General features: G+C 37.1%; 1 protein-coding gene across 1 annotated transcript in view; it reads right to left on the bottom strand.

The window, feature by feature from the left end:
• Positions 1-15,629, bottom strand: part of NCAM2 (neural cell adhesion molecule 2) — a 224,369-nt gene that overhangs the window by 77,697 nt on the left and 131,043 nt on the right. Inside the window, exon 12 of the mRNA XM_030328483.1 lies at positions 4,780-4,953. Coding sequence (XP_030184343.1) covers positions 4,780-4,953 — 174 coding nt within the window. The remainder of the gene's footprint in view (positions 1-4,779; positions 4,954-15,629) is intronic.

Here is a 15,629-nt window from a genome sequence, read left to right as displayed (position 1 = left end):
TTAATGCATTATTTAGAATCAGAATCTACTAACAGGAGATTTTTTTCCCTAAAATTTTCTTGCTTATGCCACCACAATCAAGCAAGAGATGATATTTATTTTTAGGTAGACGAAGATACATGAGTAGTATATAATGGATTATAGGTATTTATGAACTAGGAAAAAAAACTGAACATCAACTAAACTCATGTAAATTAAAAGAAAGAAAGAAATCTATGCTGAAGGAAAAAAGTAGTAGCTGAAATGTTGACTATAGTCCCTGTCTTTTCAGAGATAAATCTAAATCTATCTTCTAACAAATGCCTCAAAGGCAATGAGTATAATTATGCTTACAAAATTCTTCCTCAAACTTTAAAATGATTAATGTGAACTGCAAAAGAAGCATTTCTTCCCTATTCAAAACTATGTATGTTCTTTAAAAAAACGTCAGAATTTCAACAATGTCATTACCTATACAGCCAGAAAAGCGCCTTTTAAATATAGTTACAATTATACATATCATTTTCAAAAATCTTTTTAGGTGTACATGTTAGATCACAGAAAAGGAAGGAAAACTGAAATATGAAAAATGATGTGGATGGGGAGACTGTAGCTAGAGGACCAGCCATGTAATTGTTTTTTTGTAAAGTACTGCTGTCCTTTGGAAAATCTCAACTGGTACTCAGACAATGAGAGCTATTGCACGGATCTGTAGTACACAAGGTTGGGTTCCAGTGTCCTCATGGGGGAGAGAAGAAAGAGGGAGGTCTGAGACTTGGACCCCTGCATGGAGCTAGGAATGTCAACGTTCTTGGAAGAAAGGAAAAGTGTGGGCTAAAAAAATTTGTTTGACTTGGCAAGGAGGTGGGATAAATACTTCTTTGAAAATTAGTAACTGCAAATCTGCTCTCATAGCACAGGAACTCTCAAATCAAGAAATTAATTTAAGATGCTTCCACCTTTGTAAAATTTCAGAGCAGCTGTTCAAAGTAAAGGGATATTTTCTGTGGAAGACTGCATCCAAACCCGAGGCCTTGCATGACACCAGTAAATAAGATTAGCAAAATATGAGATCGCAATTTAAAATCATAAAATATACTACCAAACAAGCCACCATGAGTGAGATACTGTTGAAACATACAATGAACTAATGTAATTTATATAAATTAAAAATGTGATTGTTGCGGTGCCTGGGTGGCTCAGTTGGTTGGGCATCCGACTTTGGCTCAGGTCATGATCTCACAGTCTGTGAGTTCGAACCCTGCATCGGGCTCTATGCTGGCAGCTCGGAGCTTGGAGCCTGCTTCAATTCTGTGTCTCCCTCTTTCTCTGCCCCTACCCTGCCTGTGCTCTGCCTCGCTCTCAAAAATAAAATAAAAACATAAAAAAAAATTTTAATGTGATTGTTAAATTAAAATCTTAATAGACAGGTTTATGGTAGCTTAAACATAAGTGAACAAAGAATTAGTGAACTGGTAGGCAGAACTGAATAATAACATGGTAAAATAATGAAACATAATAAAATATAGGTACAGAGATATGGTATTCTAACTTCTAAAAAAAACAAGTTTAGCATTTATAACTGGGATTTTTCAGAATAAGGGAATAGAGAGAATGAGGGAAAAGACAATATTCGTATTCAAGAATGTAATGATATAACATTTTCCAGGATGGATGAAAGACATCAATCTTTAGATTGAGGAACATTATGAACCTCAAACAGAACAAGAACTCCACATGAAGACATGTAATTAAACCTCAAGACACCAAATTAAAATAGATATCACAAAACCAGCGTAAGAAAAAAGTAAAAATATTTACAAAGAAAAAATTTCCAAATGACAGTGATATTTCAGCTTTCTAATTCATATTTAACGTAGGAAAATTACTCCCTCAGTTCTCTATAGAAGTCCTTCCAGTAGCTATCTAAAACACATTGCAACACACACACACATTACACCATACACATATATATATGTGTACATATATACATATATAAGCATATGTATGTATATATGTACACATATATATATATATATATATACATATATATATGTATATATATAAACACACACACTTAGGGGTGCCTGGGTGGTTCAGTCAGTTAAGCGTCTGACTTTGGCTCAGATCATGATCTCATGGTTCGTGATTTCAGGCCCCTGTTAGGGCTTGTGCTGACAGCTCAGAGCCTGGAGCCTGCTTCAGATGCTGTGTCTCCCTCTCTCTCTGCCCCTCCCCCTCTCACACTCTGTGTCTCTCTTTCTCTCCCAAAAATAAACATTATAATTTTTTAAAAATATATACTTAAAATTATATATATGGGCTATACTCATACTTTACAGGGAAGTAATTTGTGTTCCACTTTCACAACTTTTTTTTTGTTTGTTTATTTGAGACAGAGAGAGAGAGAGAGAGAGAGAGAGAGAGAGAATCTCAAGCAGGCTCCATGCTCAGCTTGAATCCCGATGGGGGGGCTCAATCCATGACCCTGGGATCATGACCTGAGCCGAGATCAAGAGTCGGATGCTCAACTGACCGAGCCACCCAGGCACCCCACTTTTGCAACTCTTTACTGAATAAAGGAAAAACGGTGCCTAACGGTCAACAGTACTGGCTTTGGAATCTGATTTCCTGTCAGGGTTTGAATTTTAGTTTCACTATTATTTATCCACATGACCTTATAGATAAGAAGCTAAATTTTATAGTCCCAGTATTCTCCTTTATATGGATTGCCCTCAGCTTCAGCCTCTGTAAGAGGATATTCATACTACCGAATTCTTCATTTTGTAGTCAAAATCTATTGACTTAATTTATTTTCAGTTCTTAACAGAGTGACTAAAATAGAATGAATATTTGGGAACTAGGAACTGAATTGCGCCCCACCCCCCATTCATATGTTGAAACCCTAGCCTCTAATGTGATAGTAGTTAGAGGTGGGTCTTGGGGAGGTAATTAGACTTAGTGAACTCATGAGGGTGGAGCCCCATGATGGGATCAGCATTCTCATAGGAAGAGGAAGAGAAACCAGAACTATGAGTATTCTGATCTCACTGGCAAGCTTTAAGCTATCCAAGGCTGAGTGTACTGACTGTCATTCATGTAAGGTCCCTGACTGATACTCAAAATTCACCAAACAGGTTTCTGACACGTTTTCTTTCTACATAAAATACTCACAGGTAAAGAATATACCTATCATATATACCTGAATGTCTAATTTCTGAGACAGTGATTTCTCATTGTAAATTAACAAATGTTCTTTATTATATATCAGTTTTATAAACACGGAAATCTGCTTCTGAGATAGGGATATATGGAGTAACAAAATCAGGTCTTTGAACGTGAACAACTCTGTCAGATCAAAGCCATTATAAATTCTTCATGGTTTTGCAACTTTGTAAGAAGTCTCAGAAGAATCTATTAACCTTCTTCCCTAGGGTGGAGGGGTAAGGGGTGGCGGTACTCTTCTGTCAAGTTTAATTTCTCTAATGTTCAGCTTTAACATTACTTGTCTCCAGGGTTGTGCCCAAGCACCCACTTTGAATGTTCTGTAGTGTCAGAAATAATTCATCTCTCTTTGTCTCTCCCTTTTCACCCTCTTTTGTTTTCTCTCTCTTAAAAATATTATTCTTGCATCTAGGGTAATGGTTGCTTCCACTGGAATCCTAGAAGTCACAAGCTCATTCTTTTGGGGCACTATCTTCTCTCCTAAACCACACAGCATTTGCACAAAGACATTACCTACCCAAACCCTCTTATTATTAGAAGAAATTATAAAAGCTGACATGTTGGGGGGGGGCATTACTTGAAGAATGTGGTAAATGACTGAAGACAGATTAATATTTCTGGCATTTCTATCAAAAACCTATTATTCTCAGTAAAAATGAATAAGCAGGTGCCAACACAGATGAAACTAGGATGATTTTTATCTGTTCTGTCTCCATTGTCCACTAAGCCAATCCTTCATAGAAGGGCTCACGCTTTTCTTCATAGAACAAACAGCTAGCTCATGCTTTTTACAGAACCCTTACACCATACATATTAGGATCAGGCCAGGGCCCAGGGCCAGCACAGGAAGGGCAGTATAATTTTCATTACTATATACTCACCAATACTTTATATTACTATATACTCATCATTTTCCTGACTATCCTTTTGTAGTTCTATATCCCAATCAATACACTCCACCTCTCATAATTTACTATGATTTCCTACTTTAGTTTCTTCTTTTAATGGGAAAACAAATCACATTTTCACAACATGATGAAATTCTATATAAGTGAACAGAAGTGCTATAAATTGTTTCAACTTCTCAGAATTAGCTTATTCTATTACTCCACCTGCCATAATTAGTAGTAATAGCTTGAGTTTTCAAAACACAATTTTGAAATAAATTTCAGTAGACAGATGACTTTTTATAGATTGTTTCATAAATGCATGTAAAGTACACTTACTTGTGGAAGAAATCTTATTAATAAATGAAAAACAAGCACGTATTTTAGAATATTCAGGCATCCAATATGACATGTCAGCAGTTGTTTTTCCCACCACCAGATTTTTAAATACTAACTTTCCCTCCAATATTGAACTTTGGAGATTTTGTGAAACTTTCCATCTTTGTTAAAGATAAAAAGTTTCCCACTCTTTATTCAAATTATTCTCAAGAAGAATAGGACAGTGGAAATGTCTTCCCAACTCTACTAAAAAAAAAAGGACATACTGAAGAAAAATAAAAGCCCACTCACACAAGCACACTGAAGGTCAGCTTGAATTAACCAACACAATTTGAAAGCACTGACTCACTTTGAACTCCATGGGAGCGTACTATTTTCCAGGTTTCTGATGCCACTTCTTTGACATCCACCTGATAGTGATGAATAGGCACACCTCCATGGGAGTCCGGCTTGTTGAAAGAAACCTTGGCTGTGGTCTGTGACAGCTCTATAATCTTCACTCCATAGGGACTGGATGGCACATCTACAAATTAGTAGAAACAAAGGAAATATAAGCCAGGTAATATGAATGGCCATTATTAAAATTTATGGTATTTTGAAAATTAGGAATAAAGGAACATTTCTCCCTATGTCACTTAATATATGTGAATTACAAAGCTTGCATAAACTGATGAATGATGTCTTCAAATTGCAAGAAAGTACACATTAGTCAATCTTTACACCTATATCAAATAAAGAATATTCAATATCAAATCTCATTGACTGGGGCAGTAATTATACTTGTCTTTTCTATACAATATTAGGATTTTATTTGCATTCATGGAAAACAAGCTTGTGTGTGTGTGTGTGTGTGTGTGTGAGAGAGAGAGAGAGAGAGAGAGAGAGAGAGAGAGAGAAGAAGAGACAGAGAGAGAGAGAGAGGGAGAGAGAAAGGGAGGGAGAGAGAAGGAGAGACAGAGAGAGAGGGAGGGAGGGAGAGAGACAGGGAGGGAGAGAGACAGAAGGAGACACACACACACACAGAGAAAGAGAAAGAGAGAGAGAGAGAGAGAGAGAGAGAGAGAGAGAGAATGCAGATACAATTAGAAGAAGAAGCAGGGGTGCTTGGGTGGGTCAGTCAGTTAAGCATGCAACTTTGGCTCAGGTCAAGATTCACGTTCATGGGTAGGAGCCCTTCATTGGGCTCTGTGCTGACAGGTCAGAACCTGAAGCCCACTTCATATTCTGTGTCTCCCTCTCTCTCTGCCCCTCCCCTGCACACACTCTGTCTCTCTCTGTCTCTCAAAAAAAAATTATATATATATATGAAAAAAGCAGACTTTATTGAATTTTTAGTATAGTTATCTTTTGTGAAAATTTGAGATTTATTTTCTTCTTGTTCATTCAAATTATATTAATAATTTTGGGAAAGTATTAAGTTTAGAACACATGTCATTATGAACTAAATAAAATTGCAAGCTGTCCGTTTTAGCTTCATTTATGTATTATTTAACTAAAACCTTTATTTGAAATAGTTAAGTTGTAATCACTGTATTTAAAAAAAATAGCTATAAAATCTTTCTTGTGTGTGTTTTTGTATCAATTCATTACTCACATTATTTAAAGGTCAATAAAGTATCCTGAAGGAAAATTTATATCATTTTCCAGCATACAAAACTTTATAAACAAGTATCAAAAATGGTAAAAAGGCAAGAGGGAAAAACAAAAAACAAGGGAGAAAAATTCTCATTGGAATTAACGAATTGAAACTTCTAGTGCAGAAACATGAAGAATTAGAGGCACATTAAACATTGAAGGGATCTGTCTATGTCTCTCAATTTATCTTTCTTTTTTTTACTTTTTAAAAAAGTAATCTCTATACCCAACATGGGGTTCAAACCCAAGATCCCAAGGAAGGTCAAATAATCACATGCTATACTGAGTGAGCCAGCCAGGAGCACCTGTCTCTCTTTCTTTTCAATACCACATTGGAAACAATCATAAAATTGGAAAATTACATATAATTTACTTAAAAATATACATATATTATAAAAATATGATTAAATATGTCATTTCATCTTTGAACATAATTTTATTTTAAAAAGGTGACTGAAAATAACAGTAAATGCAAATCCCTATTCTATATAATCAAACATTAATATAAAAATCTCTAATGGCTGTCAAAAGTCAACTGTCCCTTATTTGCTGAAGCTGAAGGAGAGCACGGTAGATCACATAAAAATATGCCTTATAATTGGTATTGGCAAGAGCCAGGAGGTCAGGTTTTTGGTCTTTGGATGTGAATATTGCAGAGAAATGTATCAATGTACATTTCAGCTCTAATTAGTAACAGTAAATTATTTGGAGATAATATTTTAAATGCATTATGGAATAACTCAAAGGTTTGGAAATAAATGTGTAGAATACTGATGCCTCCCAAAGTCATATTGCTATTAAAATCTTATCTGGAAATAAAAATTGTAAATTATCTAAATAATCTATGAAATGTCACCATACATAAACCTTATAATATTTTCATGTTTCTTTAATCCCTAGATTATAACTGTAGGTTCTTTTCACCCGTAGGTTTGATCTAAAGTTTACAGAAAGGAAACACACACACACCAACACATTGATTGGTTTTTTTTTATATGAAATTTATTGTCAAACTGGTTTCCATACAACACCCAGTGCTCATCCCAACAAGTGCTCTCCTCAATGCCCATCACCCAACTTCCCCTCTCTCCCACCCCCCATCACCCCTCAGTTTATTCTCAGTTTTTAAGAGTTTCTTATGGTTTAGCTCCCTCTCTCTCTAACTTTTTTTCCCTTCCCTTCCTCTCCCCCATGGTCTTCTGTTAAGTTTCTCAGGATCCACATAAGAGTGAAAACATATGGTATCTGTCTTTCCCTGTATGACTTATTTCACTTAGCATAACACTCTTCAGTTCCATCCACGTTGCTACAAAAGGCCATATTTCATTCTTTCTCATTGCCAAGTAGTATTCCATTGTGTATATAAACCACAATTTCTTTATCCATTCATCAGTTGATGGACATTTAGGCTCTTTCCATAATTTGGCTATTGTTGAAAGTGCTGCTATCAACATTGGGGTACAAGTGACCCTATGCATCAGCACTCCTGTATCCCTTGGGTATATTCCTAGCAGTGCTATTGCTGGGTCATAGGATAGATCTATTTTTAACTTTTTGAGGAACGTCCACACTGTTTTCCAGAGTGGCTGCACCAGTTTGCATTCCCACCAACAGTGCAAGAGGGTTCCCATTTCTCCACATCCTCTCCAGCATCTATAGTCTCCTGATTTGTTCATTTTAGCCACTCTGACTGGCATGAGGTGGTATCTCAGTGTGGTTTTGATTTGTATTTCCCTGATGAGGAGTGACGTTGAACATCTTTTAATGTGCCTGTTGGCCATCTGGATGTCTTCTTTAGAGAAGTGTCTATTCATGTTTTCTGCCCATTTCTTAACTGGATTATTTGTTTTTTGGGCGTGGAGAAGAATGAAACTAGACCACTTTCTTACACCATTCACAAAAATAAACTCAAAATGGATAAAGGACCTGCATGTGAGACAGGAAACTATCAAAACCCTAGAGGAGAAAGCAGGAAAAAACCTCTCTGACCTCAGCCACAGCAATTTCTTACTTGACACATCTCCAAAGGCAAGGGAATTAAAAGCAAAAATTGACTATTGGGACCTCATGAAGATAAAAAGCTTCTGCACTGCAAAGGAAACAATCAACAAAACTAAAAGGCAACTAACGGAATGGGAAAAGATATTTGCAAATGACATATCGGACAAAGGGCTAGTATGCAAAATCTATAAAGAATTCACATTGATTGTTTAGAAGACTGTCAATTCTTCACTCCCATGCCCATGACTCTCTAATGTCAACTAGGCCTAAATTGGACAAAATGGCAATTATAATCTTCAGTTTAAGGATACTTTTAAAAAACAATGATTCAGTTGGTTAAGTGCCTGACTGTTGATTTCAGCTCAGGTCATGATCTCATGGTTTGTGAGTTCAAACCCCACAATGGGCTCTGCATTGACAGTGCTGAACCTGCTTGGGATATTCTCTCTCTCTCTCTCTCTCTCTCTCTCTCAAAATAAAGAAATAAACTTAAAAAAATAAAGAAAGAAAGGTACTAAGTCCTGAGGTTGGGAGGAAGAGATGTGATACCTCTTGGGCTCCACCTTTGAGCCCATTTGGAAGGGGTCCACACATTTGGAAGGGACATGGTCCTTGATTCTTACTCTGACCACAGACATATGCAGTATCAGCTGAGCTGTGCACTTGACATGATACAACTACAGATAAATAAGGCTTTTTTTCTTAGCATGAAGGTACCACTACCAAAACTTGAGCCAGTGGGTATCTTTTTCTGGCCAGATAGTCTATTTTCAGACCTGTTGACTCTTACTCTGGTTTTCCATTTATATTTACTTTTTGTTGGCCTCTACTTTCTGTTACCTGACTAAAAGAAAAACATGCTTATGACTAATATCTTCCTAAATATTTTTCTTTTATATTCTGATTTTATATGTCCAACCACTTACTGGCTACCAAATTATTCCATGTATATGTGTACACACACACACACACACACACACACACACTCACTGAGTGAGTAAAAGGGACTGGAATATACTCAGTCCCCAGGAAATATATGACGAATTAAACATTTCAGTAATTAAAAATAATATACAAAGGTAGAGAACATATTCAAGTGAATAGGGCCAAATATGCCTAGAACCAATGTCTCTAATTCTTCACCCTCTCCATTGTTTTTTTTTTTTTAACACAGGTAACTTTATTTTTTTTCAATATATGAAGTTTATTGTCAAATTGGTTTCCATACAACACCCACTGCTCATCTCAAAAGGTGCCCTCCTCAATACTCATCACCCACCCTCCCCTCCCTCCCACCCCCCATCAACCCTCAGTTTGTTCTCAGTTTTTAAGTCTCTTATGCTTTGGCTCTCTTCCACTCTAACCTCTTTTTTTTTCCTTCTCCTCCCCCATGGGTTTCTGTTAAGTTTCTCAGGATCCACATAAGAGTGAAACCATATGGTATCTGTCTTTCTCTGTATGGCTTATTTCACTTAGCATAACACTCTCCAGTGTTTTTTAATCGCATTCATCCTTGAGCCTATCTCTTATATACAACACAATAAGTCAAAGTTATTTCCATCATTCCCACATCATAATTTTTGTGTTCATCTCCTCCTTCCTGTTTCCACTGTGAAGTCCAAGTCCTATCTGCCTCTACCTGCAATGCCATTAGTGGCTCTTGGCTTCCTTTCCTATTGGACATCCCACCAAATTTCAATCCATATGGTGTGTAAATGCAAAATCAATCTTTCTAAAGCACCACTCTACTCACGCCACTTCCCTAAGCAGGGTATTCAGAGGCTTCCTCCTCTTTATACCTTGAAGCTTAGACCTTTCACTCTGGCTTTCAATATCCTGAATTACTTAACCTCACTGGGTCTATGCAAACAGAGGATCATATTGTAGAAGGCTATCAAACAGAGTCCAATGTTTCAAATGGGGCTTGTGGATCTTGAATTCCATACACAAAGCTTCCATCACTGTTAGCATATTTTTCTAAACTATTTCTTAGCATCCTCCATCTCAATAATTAATGAATGCTACCCATCAGTGACTGAATAGAACAATTGTACAAACACGCATTTCTTTCTTTATTCTTTCTTTTCACCTCTACTAGAACCAATATAGAGTTGGATGAAGAGCCAGGATATATATCATCAGAATCTATGGATCCAAAGTCTGGTTTTGCTACCTTTCTCAGCTGCAATCTTGGACAAATCTTGTCTTTTCAACAATCAGTATTTTTCTTTCTAAAATGGAGATTGGAATAATACCCAATGCTAAGGTTGCTATGAGTATCAAGTAATGGATAACACAAAACAGAACCTGAGATACATTAAGCATTTAGTGTTAGTCATCGTAATTTTGTTATCCCTCCCTGATAACTATCCCCCTTCTATTACATTATTGTGCATCCACTGACACCTATCAATATTTCAGTTTAAGGTAATAGATCTAACACTGAGGTTCAGCTTAGAAATGTGAACTGTGTGTAACAGCAAAGAATTGGTGCATAATCTAGGAGTAGGACAGAAACAATCTTTAGCAGATTGTTGTAGGAGTTGCCAGACGACCGTGCACAAATTAAATGTATTGACTCTTAGTTTCCTCATAAACAAAAAGGTAATAATGCCAACACTGAAGTTGCTATTGTGAGGATAAATTGCTGGATATAAGTCACTGGAAATTCACAAAAACTATTTTCCCTTATCCTTTCTGTAAAAAGGCTGTCAGTATATTCATAATGCTGATAAATTTTTGATATTATGCATATACATAAAGCCATAGTTTGGTCAAAGAATAAAGGCAAAAACTTCTAAAAAGTCTGCCTTGGTGATTATTTTATCTTGTAATAGATCAAGAAACAATGGAAAAGGTTGATTCTCTGACTTTAATTCTGATAAAGAATGGAATTAAATAAAGAGATACTAGCAAATGAAGCAGAAGAACACGAAGCCTTATTTAAAAAAAGAGCACAGCAATCTGATATATATATAAATGTATGAAAACAGATTCAAAATAATACATCAAATATTACGTTCCTCTGCCTAACAGAAAAAGGAGACCAAAGTGAGGCTGTATTCTAGAAAGCAAAATTCTGAAAATATATGTCCAAAGATACTCATGTGGAAGATAAAGAACGGAGCTCATAAATATAATGTAAGCACACAGGAGATCACGGATGACTAAATGTTTTAGAAACATTTCTAAAGTGAGGGACACATGGGTAGCTCAGTCTGTTAAAGTGTCCAGAGTGGGTCTGAGCCCTGCATCGGGCTCTGTGCTGACAGCTCTGAGCCTGGGGCCTGCTTTGAATTCTCTGTCTCCCCCACCCTCTCTCTGCCTTTTCCCTGCTTGTGTTCTCTCTCTCCTAAATAAATAAATAAATAAATAAATAAATACTGAAAAAAAAAGAAACCTGTCTAAAGTGAGATGAAACATGGAATTACAAAACTGTATTTCCTCAGGCTTCAGGATAAACTGAGATATAATATGTTGAAGACAGCAACAGCCACAAGGATTAGTTGTGTGTGTGTGTGTGTGTGTGAGTGTGAGTGTGAGTGTGTGTGTATATGTTTTAGCTCTTCACACTCTCTTCCTCAACTGCATCCACAAGTCTCAGCAAACATAAATAGACCTCAATATCAAGAGTGAAAACAGAAGTGATCAAGCAAGTTCGCTCAAATTGTACCCTATCATTTCTGGAATGAACCTGTAATGGAAAGCTTCCCTTCTCTTTTCGAAGACCAAACACTCCATCTCTGAAGGGAATTTCTTTACCTTTTCTCTTCTCCAGAACACTGCGTCACCAGACAGCTCTTCTCTTCCCTTTTCTTCTCTTTATAATTTTAGTCTTTCTTGGCAACTTATTACCACGAACTATAATTCCCACATGACAAATTTTCTTTAGTCCTACTCTCTCCTCAGGCAATAAACTCTTGTTTTGCTTCCCTGTCACTCTATTTCAACAGGTTAATTTTTGCCCTAACATCTTTACTTCTGGGAATTTGATTTCCTCGAATGCTGGGAAGCTGGTGACTAAGGTATGGCTCAGAGTCACTGACTCAGCTCTTTCCCCATAGATGAGGATGTGGTATTGCTAAACTTAGATCAATTGGAAGAGTTTGATATTTGTCAACCTTCCCTTAAGTGGAAGTACTCAAGCGAGTATTTGGCCAGAAATATGCTTTAAATCTAGACAATAGAAGTATCTTAGACATTTTCTATTGACACATCACATCCATTTTTATCATCTAAGCTACTGCCCTTTATCATAAGAAAGGGAAGGCTAACTCTTCCTTAACTCTTCCTTTTCCAGACTCGCCTGCTGGTATGGTTTTAAGCGTTAGGAAGTCACTTAGGATGGAGTAAGCGGTGTAGAATGCTGAGGGGGTGTCAACGCCATTCCTGCTTTTCTGAGGAGGTGCCCCTGGATGACGGACGGCAGAAGCCGGACTCCCTACCCCACAGCCTGTCTGCAGTTTCTGGTGCAGAGTGGCTGTGAAGTCAGTACAGTGGTAGCTTGGCAGTAGGTCAGCTTCCTGACCTCTGGTTAGCAGTTGCAGACTTGACCCCTGAACCACACTTCGCTAATTTGTGAGCTTAGAAGCAGAACACTGGTGGCTCTCTCGTCATCCCCTTCCTCTGCCTTCCCAATGATTCTAGAACCACCCCACTCTCAATTTCAGGTTTCTTTCTGCTTGGTTTCTACATCAGTCTCCATCTGATAAACGTCCTAAATATTAAGGGAATTGTCACATGAAGGATTGATCTTCCTGGATTTAGCAAGCCCGTGTAATATGCAGTATTACTATCGATGCATCGCCCCTCAGGGACTATGTTGCGATGGGTTCTATCCGCTTCTGCTCTGACGCCCACACTTTTTCCAACAAGATTTTGTGCATATTTTTCCTACTTCAGTTGTAAACGTAATCTAACATCATAGCAAATCCTCAGCACATCTTAAACCCTATCCATTTCCTCTTATTTCACTGCCTTTCTGGTTTTCTCCAAATAATTATTCTACTAATCTTTCCACCACACTTGATCACCTATGTTTAAAATTTTCTTCGTACAAGTGGATATATTAAGTCTCTGAATAATTGTTTTTCATTTTATTTGTTCCTACACTTTTACGTCCAACAATCAAGCTTAGGTAACCCAGGGATCTCTCCCTAATTATATCACTTTTACCTCTGACATTCTCCACTGAAGTGCTCATTTACTCCTGAGGTACGAGTGGAAATTATTTCCCTCCATAATACCTAAATGTTGACCCTTCTCACAAGTCATGGGCTCCAATCTCCCATTATTAAGTTGGCATTTCAACTATGACCAATAAGCAAATTAAATAAAACATAATAAATCTCTGATGCATTCAATAATTCATGTAAACTTACTATAAGCCAGGCAGTTGTCTATGTCTGGGGTAAAATTGAGACATCAGTCACTACTCTTATGGTGGTTACATTCCAATTACATAAAAGTAATTATATATATTAATTTTTTATTATAATTACTGTGGTCAAAATTTAAGCAGGTAAGGGAGAGGGTTGGTGGGGATGGGCATGAGAGTTGGAGTGCTATAGTTTCAAATTAGGTGAACAAGAGTATCTTTGCTAAAAAAGTAATATTTAAACAAGGACTTAACAGAGAAAAAACAGCTTATGAAAATGCTAGGAAGATAAAATAGTAAGCATAAAGATGAGATATGCTTTGGGTTTTTAAATAAGAGAGGGACCATCTGTGCAGAGGGGCATGACTCAGGTGGAAAAAAGAGACAAAAGTCAGAGGAGGCCAATGGGAGCAGGGTAGGAAGAAACCTTGAAAAGTCTGATAGGCCTTTACAATCACGATGGCTCCATCCCTGGACAAAATGTTAAACCTCTGAAATGCTTTAAGCATAAAGGAATTACGTGTTTGTTTGTTTCCTTGGTTTTTGCTAAAGAATAAGTCTTCTTGATTTTTTTTTAAATTTAAACTATACTCTAGGCAGGCATAGGCCAAAGCAGGAAGGCAAGTTTCGGAATTTATGCAATGATCTATATTAAAAGCAAAAGCAAACCAACTAACCAAACGAACAAAAAAACAACTAGAGAGGTACCTGGGTAGTTAAGTCAGTTAAGTATCTGACCCTGGATTTCAGTTTAGATCATGATCCCAGGGTAATAGGATAGAGCCCCATGTCAGGCTCTGTGCTGAGTATGGCACCTGCTTAACATTCTCTCTCTTTCTTCCTCTGCCCCTCTCCCTTGTTCACATGCAAACAGCCTAGAATGCAGAGTTTTATTTCATGAGAGCAATGAGACTGGAAATAACTTGCCAGTAGAATGAACAAGAACTCTCAAGGGGTTGGGCCTGGGTAAATAAGTAGATTCAAGGATGCTTGGTCCAAACAACTGGAAAAAGACAGTTGCCATTTGCTGAGATGGTAAAGAATGCCACAGGAAGATATATAGGGGTGAATATAGGAGACTGGCTTTGGATATCTGGGCATCTGGACATTTGCACTGACTTCAGGACATGTAAGTGGAGAGGGAATTAAACACGGAGATATAAAAGCATAGCATTCAGGGAAAAGATCCAAGCTAAAGGTGTATATTGGAGTTACAGAGTACAGGTGGTATTTAAATCCGTAAGAATTTATTAGCATAGCATAGGTTATGAGTTTTTATGAAACAAAAAACTATCCAAAAAACTGAGGCACAGCGACTTTTAACAGGTCAAAGAGATTTGTAACAACTAGCAAAAGAGACTAAGCAAAGCCCCATGAGGAAGAAGGAAAACCAGAAAAAATGGTGACATGCTAGCTATGTTGGGTGGTGGAGAGATTGTTCAAGGAGAAAGAAGTTATCAACTTCTTTTTGGGTAATATTCTGCCTCTAGATCAAGAAGTCTGAGGATTGAGAATGGACCACTGAATTGAGCATGGGAAGGTCAACAGATACCTTAATAATAGCGGGTTTCATAAGAGAAGTAGAGGTGAAAACCTGACTGGAAGGGTGAGAGGAAAATAATTAGGTTCAGAAAATATAAATGATTCTTTAGTGAAGTTTATTTATTAAGGGAGAGTAGGGGTGCAGAGAAATGACATAGTGGACAGAAGGATGTATAAGGTCAAGATGATTTTCTTAAGACAAGAATATTTTTACTATGGAAATAAAAGCTTACTTTTTTTACACTGACACCCACCAGAACAAAAGAAAAGCAACCCATCTGCCTATTATATACATATGCAGTCACCCATGTATACGTACATACCTATAAAGAATATGTATATTCTATATTCCCCCTTTCTGGAACAGTGGACAATACTTTAAGATGTTTGAGTTCACGCTTACGTATTTTGGGCTACTTAGAGAAACATGGAAATAGGCAATTGCCCCATACCCTACGCTATGTTGAAATCAGTCTCTATAATGCTACCAAGATAAATGGATCATTTATCTGCTGCTTCGTGACTAAAGCACTGCAAACTTCCCTTGTTATATACATGATGTAGCAGAACATGAACATGATGGGTGTTTTAAAGGGGATCTGTAATTTGACCTTACTTTTCTATTTTCATCACCACCACTGCTC

This window comes from Lynx canadensis, chromosome C2 (assembly GCF_007474595.2).
Source record: "Lynx canadensis isolate LIC74 chromosome C2, mLynCan4.pri.v2, whole genome shotgun sequence".
NCBI lineage: Eukaryota > Metazoa > Chordata > Mammalia > Carnivora > Felidae > Lynx > Lynx canadensis.
Note: the sequence above shows the minus strand (reverse complement) of the source record. Positions and strands in the feature narration are given on the sequence as shown.